Genomic DNA, 16,688 nt, shown 5'->3' on the forward strand with positions numbered 1-16,688 from the left:
AAAAATGAAGTAGGGCACATTGTGTGGTTTCACCATGAATTATGCAGGGTAACGACACGCAGATGAGTTTAAAAACTGAAACATGAAGCGAGCACACGTTACGCCACTGAATCCGTTTATCACCGCTGCGAACGAAGCAGATTTTCTCTGAGAATTTGTCTCAATAGCAGGAAGTGTGCGAGCCCTCGTAGCCAATGTCTCCCCGCAGACCTCATCGCCACCTGCTCACCTGGTTTTCGATAGCTTTGCGGTTCTTTGGATCGCTGACTACGGTCAGCTGCAGCTCGGCCATCTTCTTCATCTTCCCGTCCATGTCGATCTTCTGCAGCAGAGCGCGGACCTGGCTCCGCAGCAGGCGCACCGTATCCTCCTTCCCCTGGCGCTTGGCCAGCAGCGAGGCACTTGCGGAGTGGATCGCCGTCACCCAGTTTTCCAGGTCGGTCTGGTTGCTGGCCTGGAAGGGAAATAAAGAAACGAGGAGCTCAAACCGCTGACCAGTATTTCCATTACATGCACGATAAAGTTACTGTACCATTTATCTCAGAAAGATCATTAGGAGGCAGCTGAAAGACTCCTGCTTAAATCAAGGTTAATGTGCTCTTTTCATCCTGAGAGGAGACTGGATGAGAAATCAGTTGAGCCCTTTTTAAATGGGACTTGGGCTCTAAGGTCATTTTATATGAAAAAAGAAACCAGCGGGTGTGTGCAAAGACTTTCTGAGAAATCTTGAGTCACAAGCACAGGAGTCAGGTGACTCTTCACCTGGAAAAGGTAGACGTCTCCATACGAGTTGCTGAGGCAGAACACGTTCTCCTTCTTGGGATGCTCAGGAACAGCCTGGACGATGCTGTCCTCGGCCAGGAGGGCGTAGCGGGGCGACAGCTCCTGCTCCGGAGAGCCTTTACTGTAAGTTTCATAGAACAGCAATGTGCACCCTGGAAAGGGAAGGAAATGCTTTTACCTTGTGATTATTGCAGACACTGTGTCCTTGTTCAACATGAAAAATAATCTAAGCAATGAACTTCAGCAGAATTGGAGTTGTTGCTGTGACATTGAGACATAAAAGCACAAATCCTGCACAGAATCAGAAAAATGGCAAGAATGCGTCACTTCATATATTTTATTTTCTCTTCTGATATTTCCAACTAACCCAAACTGTGAATTCTTCATCTGAGTTTCAAGGACAGGGCACCGAAGCTCACCTTTCAAGGTCACCCAGTACTGCTTCCACTTGCGCCGCGTCACCAGCTCCAGCTTCCTGTCCTTGTGCAGAGTAACGAGGGGTTTGAAGGAAAGCCAGCCGGCCCGTCTAACCACCCCCTGCTCTTTTTCAAACAGCAGGTCGAGCTGCTCGAGCGAGCCTTCGGCAGATTCGCTGCTGCTCTCGTCTTCCTCGGTGCCGGTGGACGGCACTCTTCTCTCACCTCCTCCCTGCCCGGTACCCGTCTCCAGCTCCCTCATGAAGTTTTCATAGATGTTCTGGCGAAGGGCATCGTTGGTCGTTTGGTGAATGGCTCCTGAAGATTGGGCCCTGGAGGCTCCGGGAAACCAGAGGAGGCTGGAGACCTGGGAGGGGGAGCTGGTGTCTGCAGTCAGACCATCCACCCCACTGTCAAACGTATCACTCAGGTCCTTGTACCGGGGTTCCTGAGGAGGCACAAAAGGTGAAGAAAGTGAATGAAGAGTGTGAGAAAAGTCAATTGGAGGAAGATCAGAAGTGTGGGGCTGGCTGCAGATTACAAACTTGGCTCTGACCTGCATTGTTCCCATCCACATTTAGGCAAAACACAGCATGTTTGCCCTCCAGGTGTACAGACTTCTGTAGGTACCCGTGAGCTTACAGCGGGACACAAATCAACTCTGCTTCTTTCAATTAGCCCCAAGGCACTGCGAAACTTTTGAAAAATCGAGGCAAACCACTCGAACCTACTTCAAAGTCTGCATTACAGTCTCGAAATTCTTCCTAGGCTGAAAAAGTGGGACAAATTTCCTGTGATGGCACCTGAGAGGTTGGCACCCTCCAGGCTCAGACAATTTCACGTCATTTGAGGTCTGCTGTGGCTTCCCAATTCCCCAAATGAATACTTGATGGAATTGCACCCTTTCATGCCTAATGACAGCCTACCTACACTTCACTAGATTGGAGCATCGATTCCGCCCCTGGCAACAGAGCGGAGCGCTCTCAGCGTGCAGACGCGCACGGCGTCACGACAGAGCTCTGTCTCCATCTTTTGTTTATTAATGCGTTTCACTCCAACCTGTCTGCGTCGTCTCAGTCCTTAATGCGCATTTCGTGCTGCATCCACACTCACCCTTCTTCATATTTAGCATGCAGTTCTGCCTCCCTGCGCCCTGTAACTAGGCAGCAAAGGGTTCATGTTTAAGTTTCACAGCAGGACTGAACCCGGTGAACTCGGTGCTCACTTGAGGACAGGCTTTGTTTACCATTTCGTCCTCTTGTAGCAACCATGAAATCCACCGTTGTTTAGTTAGTAGCTGTAGATGCACACTGTGCAGAGGGCAAGCTTCCTCTAGCCCAACTCTATCCAGCCTCTCCTCACCGTCCTCCATCTGCTTTTCATTACAAGCAGATTCTTGGTCTTTGGCATCAGGGTCGCTATGTGACCTTTAAACCCACGAGTCCAGGGGAACCAGAGCTGATGACCTGCTGAAAGGAGGCACTGTGACCAGCCCGCAGAGATATTGCACACCGAAGTTTGGCACCAAAACGGCTCCCAAAGGAAAGAGGAAATACAGTTTTAAACAGCTCAATGAATTTAACGAGAACTTGTTGCATGCCCCGTTGATTACGGAGAAAGGAAACCCCCGTGCACTGACTTGTTTGTGAATTTGCCTGATTGGTTCAATTAGTTTATACCAAACTGCACCAGAAATGCAGACTTCGTAAGTATTTATGTGCTTCACACAATTACCCGTAATCAGCATTGATTACCAGACCTCGGTCCACTTCTTTGAATTTTACTTCTGGACGAGGAAACAAAACTGGAGCAGATCGATCCTGCACCAGCACGTGGTTAGAAATTAGCGCAGCAGCTTTAGAAGGAGGCATTTTTTTAAAAACACTCAAAATGAGTCGAGTAAGCACAGGGTCAGAAAACTGCGTCACAGCAAAGCTTCTTGCATATTTCACTGAAAATAATCAAGACGTTTCAGCACGAGAAGCAGCTTACACAGTCTCCAAGAAGAAAACGCCTTCTCATTTGTTCTTCTCTGTCCTTTGTTTCGCTCCTAGACTCAACCGACTGAACACCAATCCCTATTAGCAGATTTATTCTCCGAGGAACGTGAGGGGAGACCCGAAAATCTGAACACAACAACCAGAACAAACATAAGTCACTCATTAACGTTAGAGGAGGGGTGGGGTTAAATCTTCAGCTCGGATTTAGCCTCACTCTACAGATCCTCTCAAAGGCTTACAGCTATTCTCTTGGCAGCACCCAAACAGCGTTCTGAAAACTTTTACAAGGCACAGCTAAACGAATTAATGCAGGAACAATTGCTTTCAAGCCCTCAAAGAAGGGAGGGACGAGAGTTCAGGCTCAGTTTAAGCAAATGTTTTAGGTCAAATTAAAGCTTGTAAAAACCTGATGTTTGTACAACCAAAATCAGGCGGTTCCTGCGTCCACGTGCAGGCAGCGGGCTGACAGGCTGCTCTCCTCACAGCACAGGTATCATTTTACTTACACGAAGATCAGCTGTCCACTCAAAAGTCAATGCACCTCCCACGGACATCTTCAGTAACACGATTAATCGATCCGACTTGTAAACGAACGAGCTAAATGTGTAAAAGAAAGTCCTGCATGTTGCTAGAAAACAGTCAGTGTGCAATAATACTACTTAGATTTACCCATCCAGTAAAAGTATTCGTGATATCTGATTACCAGCCCCACACTCCTCTTCGTCGGAGCGTCGTCCATGCTTCGGCATTGTGCTAAAAGTCACTCCCATCCTTGTTCCCTCCTCACTAGAACAACTAGACCCAGCCCTGGCTGCTTTACAGATTTCATTTTGTGTCACCCCGCTGCGTCCTGTCCTCAGACAGCTGGTGTTGTGTTGCTAAAGGACCAGAGGACGGTGGTTGGTTCCCAGCCATGCCAGGACAACCACTGTGGCCCGCAATCATATAAATCTTGCCAGGAGGGAAACTGTCTGATGACCACTCCCTTCTTGGGCTAGATATGAAGATACACTAAGATTTTCAAATATAAAATCTCTATAAAATATAAGGCATGGCTCTGTATGCATCCTGTGAGTGATAAAAAGAGTGTAATTCATTAAAGAGTAGTGACTAAACCCCAAAGCCCATCTTGTGCAGGCTCACCTGAGACTGAGACTTCCTCTTCTTGCGGCTGAGGCTGCCCGTCCAGTCACTGAAGCGTCTGATGCGGTTTTTGATGGAGTCTTTCTTCTGGAAGATGAAATCCGGCCCCACCTGTTCCTGCCGTTGCCCCTGGTCACGGTACTGGTCCAGGTTCTCGCTGACGGTGTGCGATTTGGGCCTGCGACAGGGCAGGGTGTACGAAGAGTACTGGCGGGGCTCTGGGCATTCTTCTTCCAAAGGAACGTCCAGGACGGACGCAAAGGACGCTCGGTGTGGCCTCTGGCCCGGTGGAGGCTCGTGTAGCTGGGAGGACAAGTCCCTGGCTGTGGGGAAAGTCGCAGCCATTGTGGGGTCTTTATACAGATCTGTGATGGACAAAGGGGGGGACTGTTCTGCAAAGGAGACAATTTGGTGAATGGGGGAGTGTGCTAACGTTCTGCTGGCAGAGCAAGGCTGGTCCTGCTCACACAGCTCTGTGCTCGGCCCCCAGGGGGAGTCATACCAGGAGCCGTCAGAGCTCAGTGAGCTGCCTTTGCTGGTTCTGGCTGTGGAGGAAGTAGAGGCTGGAAGCGGAGCGCTGTGATGACCATCCTGCCTGCTGCCACTGGACCCAGGCAGACTGGGAGTCGATGCCGACTCCACATTGGGGGAGAACTTGAGGAGTTGGACCGGGCCAGTGGCCTCATCCAGGTGGAGAGGATTCCCCGAGGTGTTGGTGAACTCCACCCTGAGCGTGCCGTCCTTTTTGATCACCACCCGCGGGCTGCTTTGTTCCCCTAAAACCTCGTGCTCGTCATCATCTCCGTTCAGGGCGTGCCCGTTGAGTTCGACCCCGTATGGATTATCATCGTCTGACATGTGCCGCTTCCTTATGCCGCATCCAGGGGACCGATGCCAGCGGTGCTGAGCCGGGCTCCCCCTCACTCCTTTGGAGACGTAGTCACAGAGCCGGGCAGAGTAAGGCTGTCGGCTTTTAGGAGGCGACAGACAGCCACGGCCAACGCACCTGGTCTTGTACCCTGAGCCTACCGGAGCATTTTTCCACCACGAATGAGGAGACAGAGCATCACCTTTGGCTGAGCCTAGCTTTAATGAATATGGCTTCTGTTTCCCGGGGAAGATAAAGCTGGTGCCTTTGGGACCCTGAATGCTGTACTGGCTCTCTGAATTTCCCATCCTGCCCTGGAAAAAACATAGAAAAAAGGAAACAAAACCATAATGTCACGACTGGAAAATCCGTGGTTCTTACACATTAGACATGGTATGACATAATGCTGATTCATCAGAGGCATAAATTTAACTTATTACTCATAAACAATAACGGATACACACAGTCATCTGAGCTACAGTGACAACAGCAGCAGGATTAATACGTCGCTGATGTCTTCCATAGCTTATTCTGCTGTATCGGGTCACTGATGCTTAATGATGTCTCCCTCTCACTTTATTATATTCTTGCAGGAGCAGATAACTGACACCAGCAGGCTTTAGTCTGTCGTGGTCGTTATGTTGACAATTAAAAACTTTTAGATGCTTCACAGCTCTCTTACATTAGCATCAGAGAGCTGTGACAAGACTCCACACTGCCGGTAAGACTATTACCGTGTCCGCCGTCGCCCATGATGTGATTGCATAACAGGTGGAAGTAAGGCCAAACACTTCTAACAGCCTTCAAGTCTTTGAATTAGCAAACCGAGACGATCAGGAACTAAAATAAAGCCCTGCATGACGCGTGGGAAGGATGCAACACTTCAGGTCTTTTATAAGATTCAAAATCTCTTTTTCAAGAGTGACCTGGCTATTAAATAAAATGAAAGTTGACCAGATAAAGAAGACAGAAAGCTGAGGGGTTGAACTAAAGCATAAAGCTGACCCTGGTCTGAAGGCTCCTTACACTCACCTCTGAAGCCTCGTCTCAGACTGGAGCTTCTATGTTCGCGCCACTCTCCGCCTCATTTCTCAAAATAAACTCATTCCTCCGTCGTCTGGCTCATCTGAAACACACAGGGAGAGGTTGGCTTAGTGCTTTCCACAAAAATGTAATTTACTTTGTGTAATGAGCAGAGGACAGCATTTGGTGCATGCACGTTTGTTTTTTCATTTTGTAAAAATGATTTAGGACCGTGTCCTCGAAAATGCAAAGTACAAGAAAAGTTCCTTCCTGTACGAGGTAGCACGTCCAGCAGTGCCACACAGACGCTACAGCGCCCCATCAGCCAAACCAAACATTTGATGCATTTTTCCACCTCCCTCCGAGTAAATGACGTCGTCTTTGATCGGGTTTGGGAAAGCATTTCAAAGCCAGCTACAGTTTACCCATCTGTTTATTTTTAAACCTTTGAATCCTCGCTCGCTCCTTTTTTCAGCCATCATCTCCAAATTCGTCCAGGGGGCCGGGATCCAAAGGAGAAGAACGAGTGCACCACGTGTCTCTGCAGGCAATGTGACTGCCTTGCGTGTATGTAACACAACACGCCTAAACGCATGCAGTAATGCAGTCTGAGAGGGCTTTCAAACGGTGCTAACTCTGCTAAGCCTCGCAGCATACGTACAGCATGTGTACAGCATGTGTACGGTTACAGTAAAAACAAAGCTCGCTGCCAAGTGTCACCTCAGGATTAAGTGATCTGCAGCATTAAGAGTTTATCTGCTCCTGCTTGGGTGCACCTTGACTGCGAGGTGAGATTAAGACGTGTTGGCGGAGTAAGTGAACTAAAGTTAAAGAGCGCATTTAATACAGGGAGAAAGGAATTCCAGGAAACATCAACATTTTAAATAGAAAGAAAAAATAAAAGCCACTTGAGGAAATGATTCTCTTCTTCTGCAGCTGTTTAGAACGAGTGTGAAAAGTAGCAGCAGAAAGCAGAGTGGAAACTTGGCTGTGGAGACGAGCAGGCCCGGTAATGAACTCGAACCGCGAGTCTGACACGATCAGGGTATTAACTAAACATTTGCTTCATTTCACAAGAGTTATAAGGAGAAGATGTTGAATATAAGCATGAAATATAATCCTGAGTTACTGAAGCAGCTTTTCTCCAGGAATACATTTCCGGATATATCATGAGATGCTTTATTTATCCCACAGTTGGGAAAATTGCTGCCATTATTCTTACGAACCCTGGAAAAAGTCAAGCTGGGAGCGTTTATGGAGTATATGGTCAAACCCTCGTCTTCAGTAGTAATCTGACCAATGATAGCCCGCGTTACCTCCCAACTTCTGTTGTTCAAGAGCCAAGCAGAGCAGAAGGAGCTAAAAAGCAGAGTTAGCCTGATTCAGATGCTTTCTACATGAATGGAGAGCAACTAAACTATTTCTCTTTCAGGAGTAAAAGACTAAGGAAGCAGCTGTCGGGAATCAACATAAAGCTGGTTGTCAAACTTGTCACAACGACGGCTTTCTTCTAAACGCTACCACTGATGCTTTTCTTGCAAAGTTTATTCGGGGGAGAGCAGAGCTGTGGGTATGAAAGGCTCAAAGGCGTGCCAACACACAAACTAAGGCACACGTTTGCCTTCTGCTGCGCGCCGAACTGGAGCATTATGCGAATGTTTTCGGAGAACAACAAGACAAGTCTTCCTTTTTAGCTGCGAACTGCTGCACCCGGTCGTGAACTCTCCCTCCCTCTTCCCCTTCTTCCCCTTCAGTCCTCTGTTCACGTTAAAAGGCTTCCTACAGGCCATCTGCTCAAGGGCAAAGGGAGCATTGCCACCCCGTTGCTCCTCGGCACACACCCCGTGACCTGGCATTCTTCTCAGCCCGGCCCTGGGTGACTCCTACGTAAGCTCCGTGTTTAGTCTGGCACCGTGTGTGTCTTGGGTCTGCGATTCAGGATAACGGTGAGGAATGAGCCACGCCTCATTTTGGTGTAAACACAGCAGGTATGTGAATTGTCGAGGATGTAACTGCCTTTTTTTTCCTTTCACCAAGACCACCGTGCATTTGTAGCAGAGAAGCTCCAACCTCTAAACTCAAACCCACACGTGCAGAGTCTGGATTTCCTAACCTGGCCCTTCGTGTGCTTGAATCTAAACTATAGAAACAGAGCAGCAGGAAAAAACTCCAGACACAGCAGTGACACACTCCCTGAAGCCCCACGGTAACGTCACGCTGCTGCTAGGGCAGCTTTAAACCCACTCTGCCACCACACAGGAGTCCTGCTGAAAATACAGGCAAGGTTTTGTTTGAAGAAAAGAATATATCACAGTGAAAGTGACAAAATAACCTCAAATATAATAAAGGATACCAACAAGGTTTCAATCTTTCTGAATTATTGTGCACTAGGAGCTATGAGGTCATTTGTTATTGGTTGTGAGTGTTAACACAATCGCACCGCTTTCCTCCTGTCAAATCACAGCCCGTGGGACTAGTCTCTTATCACTTTCCTCTGGCGCTGCGACAGCTCGGCTCTTAAAGCAACAGCACGCGTAAAGCTTCTCTTTCAGACTCACAAATTAAATTCAAAGTCATGCAAAACACCGTCGTTTCTTTCCGGGCAAAGAAAAACAACAACAGGAAGTGAAGAAGAAGAGAAAACAGGGTGGTTGAAGCCAAAGACCACGCCGTCTCCTGCTGACTTTTTGTCATACGAATCAGATTTAAAGTATCCTGCGGTTGTTTGCTTATGAGCAGAAATGTCCATCTATGAATCACTTGCTGAAAGCCCGTAATACTGTGCGGTGGATCCAGCCAAAGCCACCAAACATCCATCAAAGTGCTTGTTAAGTGTCTTTCTGACTTTTTCATTATACATTTAGAAGCTCTGAGCCTGGCTGCCGACCAAAAATGTCATGGCAGCCTGCTGAAAGATTTATACGTGTATGCCACCGCCATTCCAGACTAATGCCAAGAAAATGAAAATGTTTCCAAACACTTTTTGTACAATCGTGCAAACATCTAGAAACTTCACACAAAGTTTAGACAAAGGAACAAGTCTGTCAAACAAAGTTGTTCTCGTGAGTCAGACGAACGCGACAACCGGCAGAAGCAATAAAGTCTCAGACTGAGAAAGATGACCTTGTTGTGTCTTCATGTACAAGGCTGCAAGCTGGAAGCAAGTACATAGAGTTAGGCCGGATACAAGAGATACAAAGCGAAGCTAGCAGATCCAGGTGGGAACTAAACAGCATTCACACATGCAAGCACACAGTGTAAACCACACCTGTGCATCTGATAATGGGGAGCACAATGCAGCCTCTCCACTCCAGGCTCTTCTTAATCCAGTAAGCAGGAGAAACAAAGGGAGACAAAGATAAAACTCCAGTCCAGAGCAGACCTTACCTCCGTGGCCCGGGCTTTAATCTAAAAGCTCTTTGAAGAGCTTGCAAAGGAGAAATCTAGCTGCTGTTCTCTGATCTGGATTCACTCTGGGGAGGCTCGTTGAGTCTTAAAGCAACACTCACACACACTGCATCTGACTCACACACACACACCCAGGCACACTGGAGGACATGTGGAAACTCCCTCCCGGCTTTGGAGGAGCAGCGAATCACAATCCTCCGAGGGTAACCCTGGGTAACGGAGCGCCAAGAGGAAAAACCAGAGAGGAAAAAGTGAAAGGTCCTCGACAGAAGAGCTCTCTCAGGAAGAGAGGCGAGGATGTTTTATAACGCTCGTCCAGCGCAGAAAGGCTCCACTACTCCAACGTGTTGTTTTTCCTACATCCAGCTTTTCCGTTGGCAAGGAGCAGGATGCAGGGTCCGCTGCAGCCCAGGCGGTTTTCCATAGCAGTCTGAGGGGATTGGCCGAGACAAGCTGGCGTGTAATGGCTGCAGCGCTGCCTGGGAGGCACTGCTGAGGGCGCAATGACTGGAGCTCTTGTCTGACCCTAAATACCACAATGACCCCAAGAGGAGGCCAAGGAGGCAGCCAACCACCCCCAAGAGAGAGATGTGTGCATGTTTAGTGTAGAAGAATATAAAAAGAGCGGGACAGCGACATGCCTGAGCCTTTTGAACGTTTCTGTTGGCCGGGAAGGAAGTCCTAATTTGAAGGGAGTTGATTTAAAAAGCAACAAAAAAGCAAAACTTCCCGGGAATTCGACTTTCTCAAAGTGTTGTGACTAAGCCGTCTCCAAGCGGAGACAAATTTGAGACCGCCGTCGGACTAAAAACACACGCATGCCTCCATTTCTCTATGGTTCGCATAACTGTGGTCAGAGTCAAACTGGACCCATTAACAAAGCCACACCAGAACACAGCACGACATCAGAACTGGACCCTGTGTGCCAGACGGCTCTCTCACTTTATTTCAGAGTAACCGAGCGAAGATTACTGGATGTTTGGGGACGTATCAGCGCTTATAGCACATATAACAAGAACGTTCAGATGGATTCTCCTCCAGAAAATCATTGTGGTCTGAATGGCGATTCAAAGTCACGTCCGTGCACGCTGTACGAGCAGCTGTGGATAGGCTCCCATCAGCCAGCTGCTTCTGCTTGACACACAGACATCAGCTCCGGGACACAATATCAGCAGCGTTCACCAGAGCTAAACAACATTGTTAACAGCACAATGGTCCTCGTGGCCCAGTCTGAGCTGCTCTCAAAGGCCTTTGTCCGGCTATAGATGGAGGCAGCTAAAAGGTTGGTCAACAACACACTTGGAGTGACTGGGAGACGTGAAAAGAGCGAGGCAGCGAGAAAGACAGAGGAGGCAGGCAGGGCCGCTGTGATGCATATTCATACAGAGCAGGTGCTCGGTCTAATTCCTCCCGGCCAAATGCTCTGACCCCTAATTACGATGAATTAAGGCTCCGACAAGCGCCGATCAACACAGCCAGATTAAATCCCCACACGTGCTCAAATCTCTGCACGATTTCCATTCACATCTCCAAGAGCTGAACTAGGTAGTTCATGGGGACTGTAGGTCACACTGCTCTACATGAAGACGTAACTCAAGAAAGCACCAACGCAGCTCATGTGCGCAGCAGCGCAGCTGTCGTGAAACACAAGGGAATGACGTAACTGACAGGAATACAAGTCAGCAGAAGTTTGAGAACGAGCTCCGGAGGACCCCGGATGGCCTTTCAGGCACCGGGCTCAATAATAAGAGTGTGAGAGAATCTGCACCCCCTCACCCCGGATTTAAAATCAAAGTTTAAACAATTAACCCCCCCCCCCCTCCCCTCCCTGGAAAAAAAAAAAAAACATATGATGCACTCAAAAGCCCATCTATAATATCACATTTGGACAGTTCATCCCGGCAGTGTCATAAATTATTAAAAAGAGCAGAATTTGCAGCAGAAATTGAGCCTTATAAAAAAAAAAAACTGACTTTAAATACCTTTAAAATCTATTTTTAAAATACAGATTTGTTGATTTGCTATTTATCAACGTGTCTTTACAAAAATCAGACATCAGTCATCTCTCTCATAAACAGCATGCTGGAGCCATTCTCGTGGCTGGAGGCCGTTTATGGTTTGATGCCATTGATTATCCCGTTCACTGGGGACTGCAGTCTTCAGCAGTTTGTGAGTAAAACATCCACTGGGAGGAAATAAATAGAGCTTAATTGCTCATTTTAGCAGCAATTAGCACACAGCCTCACATTGAAACATCAATTTGGAATATTAAGAGTCTGGATTTGCTTTCAAAATAAAGCCTAGTGGGACGGACCGGGCAATGCAGGGCGGGTGTGTGTTTATTGTGTGTGTCTGGGGGATGTGCACTCACACACATCCCCCCACATAGGTGGGGTAGACTGAGGGAATTTACTTAAGCTGGGATACTTTAAGCCAGAGTGAAAGGTCAGGTCTTTTGTGCAATACCGTGTTTCACCCCAAAACATGCTGCTTTTACAAATCTATGACTGAAACAAACAAATGTATCTTTTATGTTCATTTCCACAAATGTAAAAGTCTGAAAATATCATGAAGCGCATTCAAACTCATCTCTCGGCTTCTGTGTCATTCAGAGACTCAAAGGTTATCCCTCCCACTATTAATCATCTGTTCCTCATCCCTCTGTTCCAAACTGCGATGTCCGTTTTTCCCGCCAGCTTCCCTGCTGTCAGCTCCTCTGCACAGTGGTGCTCCTGTCAGACGAAGCAGGCCTCTGCACCGAGAGTTTGGCACCAACTTTAAATAAACCGGGATGTGTGCGCCCGGGCTCTCAGCTAACAACACTGCAGGGACTGCGCTCTGTGTTCACACTGACGGTGTTAAAATCTAATGTGAGAAATGTTGTTTAAACATCTTTGGGGCCTTTTCTTTAGAGGGGACACGGGCTGAGGACATCCTCCAGGGTGTGTCAGCTTCCATCTGTTGCACAAGAGTGCGCATGTTCACATGAATGCGCACTTTTATGTGCATGCTTGGAATGGCAGAGGGACGAATAGGTTACAGGCTCTCAATCAAGAAGACTGTGTGTGTGTGTGTGTGTGTGTGTGTGTGTGTGTGTGTGTGTGTGTGTGTGTGTGTGTGTGTGTGTGTGAGATAACAAACAGCTGGAAGACTCCAGGTTCAAATCAGCTTTCCATCAGCTTCTCTGCTAATTAAGCAGCTTAATGGAAAGAGGAAGGTCATTCAGAGGTTTGAATCTGTAAAGGAAAAAGACACGAGATGCGCACACACAGCGTGCACTTGAACGTTTTCCAGAGCTGCAGTATCTGGCATTCAGGCTGATTGGTATTCTCACGATTTAGCTGGATTGATTTTCCAGTGCAATCAGCATGCTCTCACACACGTCTCAACATCTGTGCTGCAGCAGAACATCTCAGCCGAGCTGCTCGATTCTCTTGTGATCGGCTCGCAGCAGAGCACCATTAGAGACTCTCTGTCTTCAAGTTATGGAGAAAACGCCTGGCGGTGAATGGAAGTAATAGCATGAGTGGCAGCAGTGCATGCAAAACATGTGGAACAAGGGCGAAATAGGAGACCCTGAGGCTCCTGGGAGGACGAGTAAACAGCCAGCCCTGCCCATGAAGAGCGGGAGAAGCACAACAGCTGACAGATATCTACACATCACATCGCAGCATTCAGTGGTAACCTTCAGGAAGGGCAGAGGCATCATCAATAAAGACAAAGTTCACAATGACTTTGTACGTCCGAGTGCAAATGTCTGCATAAAACACCGACATTAAACCCACCAGCAAACTCTATTATCTCCACTCGAATCAACTGCCGCTGTGCACGGCGAGATAATCCGTCACACGCTACGTTTCATAAGCTCTAGTGATTAATACAATCAGCCTGCGACCCACTCGCTCATTAGCACTGCAGTGGTCACTGTAGTGTACTGTGGCAGTCATGTGAGGCACACTTCAGGATCCCCAAGGTGATCCATCAAAGATCATTGACCGCTGCAGGACCGACTCAGGTGCACAGCTGTTGGAGGTCACGCAGGAAACGATGAGGCGCCGCGGATCGGGGGGAAGAGAGACGCGTGCACGTACAGTAATCGATGTTCTCGCATAGAAAGCAGAAATCACTACGGCGCACATTCAGCATCAATCACCGTACCCAACAGGAAAGAAGAAGCTATTGAGGGAGCGGCAATCGATTCATCTGCGATCTGAGAAGGACAAAGTGAATTGTTTAAAAGGCCCCAGAGGTGAGCTGGCAAGATGAAAGCTGCGCTTTCAAATCAAAATGACATGCGGCTGGTGGCTACCGCTCTATCTGGGGTAGTAGGGCAAACAACCACGGCTGGCCTTGTTCCAGCAGACACACAAGCCGCGCACACACACCTGCTAAGCTGGCCAAACCATCTGCATCCAGATGCTCTGTGGGTGTATGTCTGGGCGAATGCGTGTGGAGCCTCGTCCGATCCATCACTGCCACAGGCATGCATTAATCCCCCTCTGCATTCTTGAGGGGCTCTGACGCCAGAGGGAGTTTACCCCTGTGGCCTCCCCCATCCTCGTTTTAGAGAACCACTCACGCCTCTCTCAGTCACTTTTGGATAAGGGAAAGCCCCGATTCAAAAATCTGTTGCTGTTGGATCGCTCGTGTCCGATTCAAGCTCGAAAAAGCAGAAAAAGAAATCGTAATTCAAACTTTGTGTCCCTGTGCCAAACTGGGCCATATGTTCAGGGTGAACTCGTGCTCTAACTGGCAGCGTCTCGCTTTTAATGGGCAATTAAAGGGCTAAAGTGTAGATGCAGTCAGGCCAGACGGGACACGAATCACTGATCAAGTTATCGAGCATTATTCTTTTGTCACACAGGTTAGGACATCATCTGAGCAACAGCACAAGAAACTGACCTCACTTTTGATAAATAGGTGAAAAAAACCAAAACCAGACAACAACCGGGTCACAGTGAGCGCTGGCTCAGCACTCACCTCCATTCATACATCACCGTCATGTCTGCTGAAGCCTTAAACTGCGACACACTGACAAGCCAAAGCCAAGACGATGCTCCAAGTCTGTCAGAGGTGGTTAGACTAGCCTGGGCCCGTCTGCTTGGTTTGCTCACTGCGGTGAAGGTTAACATAGGTAACAAAGGACCTGCCGCTCAGTAAACTGTTGGGAGTCATTACCTGAAGTAATTAATGTCCTTATTACAGACTCTCTTTGAACACAGTGGCAGGTATGAAAGACTGTTTGTTTACCTGGCGGAGATGCCAGCTCATTTGACTCACCACAAAAATGCTGACGTGACATAATTAAGTGCAACTCTAGCTGTCGTGTAGAAAACCTTTCTTAACACGGCAGCACTGATCTGTTTTCCCGGAAACAAGTGAACTCCAAACTCCAAACAAGCAGGATTATCCCTCTCCTCGTGAATGGGGGATTAACTTGTTTGAAACAAGTTTCGGGCCTGCACTGCTTTTTGGCACCGACCTTTCTTTGCAGCATTAGCATGCAAATCCAGACCACATCACAAATGCACGACTGCAGGGATGCAATTCTTTCAGTTTAAAGTGATGATTCACCGGAGAGATTTTGGTATTCGCGTCACGCTGCCGAGCCAGCGTGTTTCAAATACACATCCTCGCCTCTACCCGAGCCGAGAGGAGTCGGCCGGCTGGCTGTAGATGGTTTGATAAAGTGGTGGAGAAGTCGGCATCGTGTCATGGACCTACATCAGAGGCCTGTAAACACAGGACCACAGGCTGGAGGGCTATATAAACCATCCATCAGGTGAAATCAGCTCTGTTTAGACATGTCTCGCTGTATTTAGACCCTATACATGTGCAAGTTTATGCACAATCACATTATTCACCATATAAACGTCCTTAACCAGTCTGCTGCCTCTAATAAGGACATATCCCACAGCACGGCTTTAGTAAACAGAGCTCACAGGCAAAGAAATGTAAATTACCGCATAAAGTAACCATCCTCTGGCATCATGCTCCTCAAAGAAACCGACTCTTTACTGAAGAGGAGAGCTAACAATCTCTGTTGAACTCTCTGCTGATCAAACAGAGCTGACAATAAACAAGTTATGAATCAAAGCCAAGTTGGTCGAATGTTCGGGAAAGCAGACCCACGAGTCGTCCGGTTATTAACAACCTGAACACGGAGTTTTATTGGAGGCCAAAAACAGGCTAAAGAGAACTTACAGTAACTGTTACTGTCCACGGCACAGATAAGAGGAAACAAGTGTGAGCTGGACTGTCTGCTAAACATCCTGGAAGCACTGATGATGGGTGAGACAGCTGGTAGGAGCCAGGCACACACACACACACAGACACAGATATTTTATTGAGGGCGTTACAGACTGCATGGCCCAAAATGCCAGCAATCCACTTCCTCCACAATCGGCGAATGCTGTTAGCTGCACATTGCATATGGTGGATGGATTCTTGCATACGAGCCGGGACTGTAAGATGTTACATGTTTACAGGAGATGCAACTGGGGGCAGTATGAATTTCCTTACACTTTGAGAAAGTCTAAGTATCTGCAAATGAAGGAATGCAATGTGAGCTTAATGCAAAGTCATGCAGTCAAAGTCAGATTTTTATTTGCTTACATTTAAAGACTTTTTGATTAAAAGGAAATCAAACAGCCAATAAACAGCAACACCTGGTGGAATAAAAGCAGAACATGAAGCTACGATGATTTTTGTGTGTGTGTGTGTGTGTGTGTGTGTGTGTGTGTGTGTGTGTGTGTTTGTGCGTTAAGGCCACAGTGCCGGCTCCTGCAGGGCTAGCCTGATTCACTGGAGCACAACACTGTGTGAAAATGTGCCTGCTAATGCATGCGAGCAGACATGTGAATTTTCCGCCTCCTTTTCACTCTAAGCAGGAACAGATTTTGAATCCCAACATCAGGACGTGGGGTCTGCGAAGCTCGCTGAAACGGCGAGGGCCAGATTAGATCTCACTGCAGAACTATCTCAAGAAATTAGCCTTTATCGACCTATAATCCACAACAGGTGCTGGACAAAGCACTCGAGCGGCAC

The 16,688-nt window shown here is 47.8% G+C and overlaps 2 protein-coding genes across 2 annotated transcripts in view; both read right to left on the bottom strand.

Moving 5' to 3' along the window:
• tiam2a (TIAM Rac1 associated GEF 2a) overlaps positions 1–16,688 on the bottom strand; it is a 60,615-nt gene that overhangs the window by 33,322 nt on the left and 10,605 nt on the right. The window contains exons 2-6 of the mRNA XM_085392494.1: positions 6,243–6,336; positions 4,343–5,524; positions 1,203–1,647; positions 763–935; positions 230–454 (exon numbers count right to left, since the gene is read on the bottom strand). Coding sequence (XP_085248620.1) covers positions 230–454; positions 763–935; positions 1,203–1,647; positions 4,343–5,518 — 2,019 coding nt within the window. The 5' untranslated portion in view covers positions 5,519–5,524; positions 6,243–6,336. The remainder of the gene's footprint in view (positions 1–229; positions 455–762; positions 936–1,202; positions 1,648–4,342; positions 5,525–6,242; positions 6,337–16,688) is intronic.
• Positions 5,510–16,688, bottom strand: part of scaf8 (SR-related CTD-associated factor 8) — a 68,146-nt gene continuing 56,967 nt past the window's right edge. The window contains exons 21-22 of the transcript XR_014908940.1: positions 6,243–6,336; positions 5,510–5,524 (exon numbers count right to left, since the gene is read on the bottom strand). The gene's annotated coding sequence lies outside the window, so the exon portion shown is untranslated. The remainder of the gene's footprint in view (positions 5,525–6,242; positions 6,337–16,688) is intronic.

The sequence above is a fragment of the Rhamphochromis longiceps genome, linkage group LG19 (assembly GCF_057381845.1).
Source record: "Rhamphochromis longiceps isolate RC_006_pf linkage group LG19, R_longiceps_female_GT1.1, whole genome shotgun sequence".
NCBI lineage: Eukaryota > Metazoa > Chordata > Actinopteri > Cichliformes > Cichlidae > Rhamphochromis > Rhamphochromis longiceps.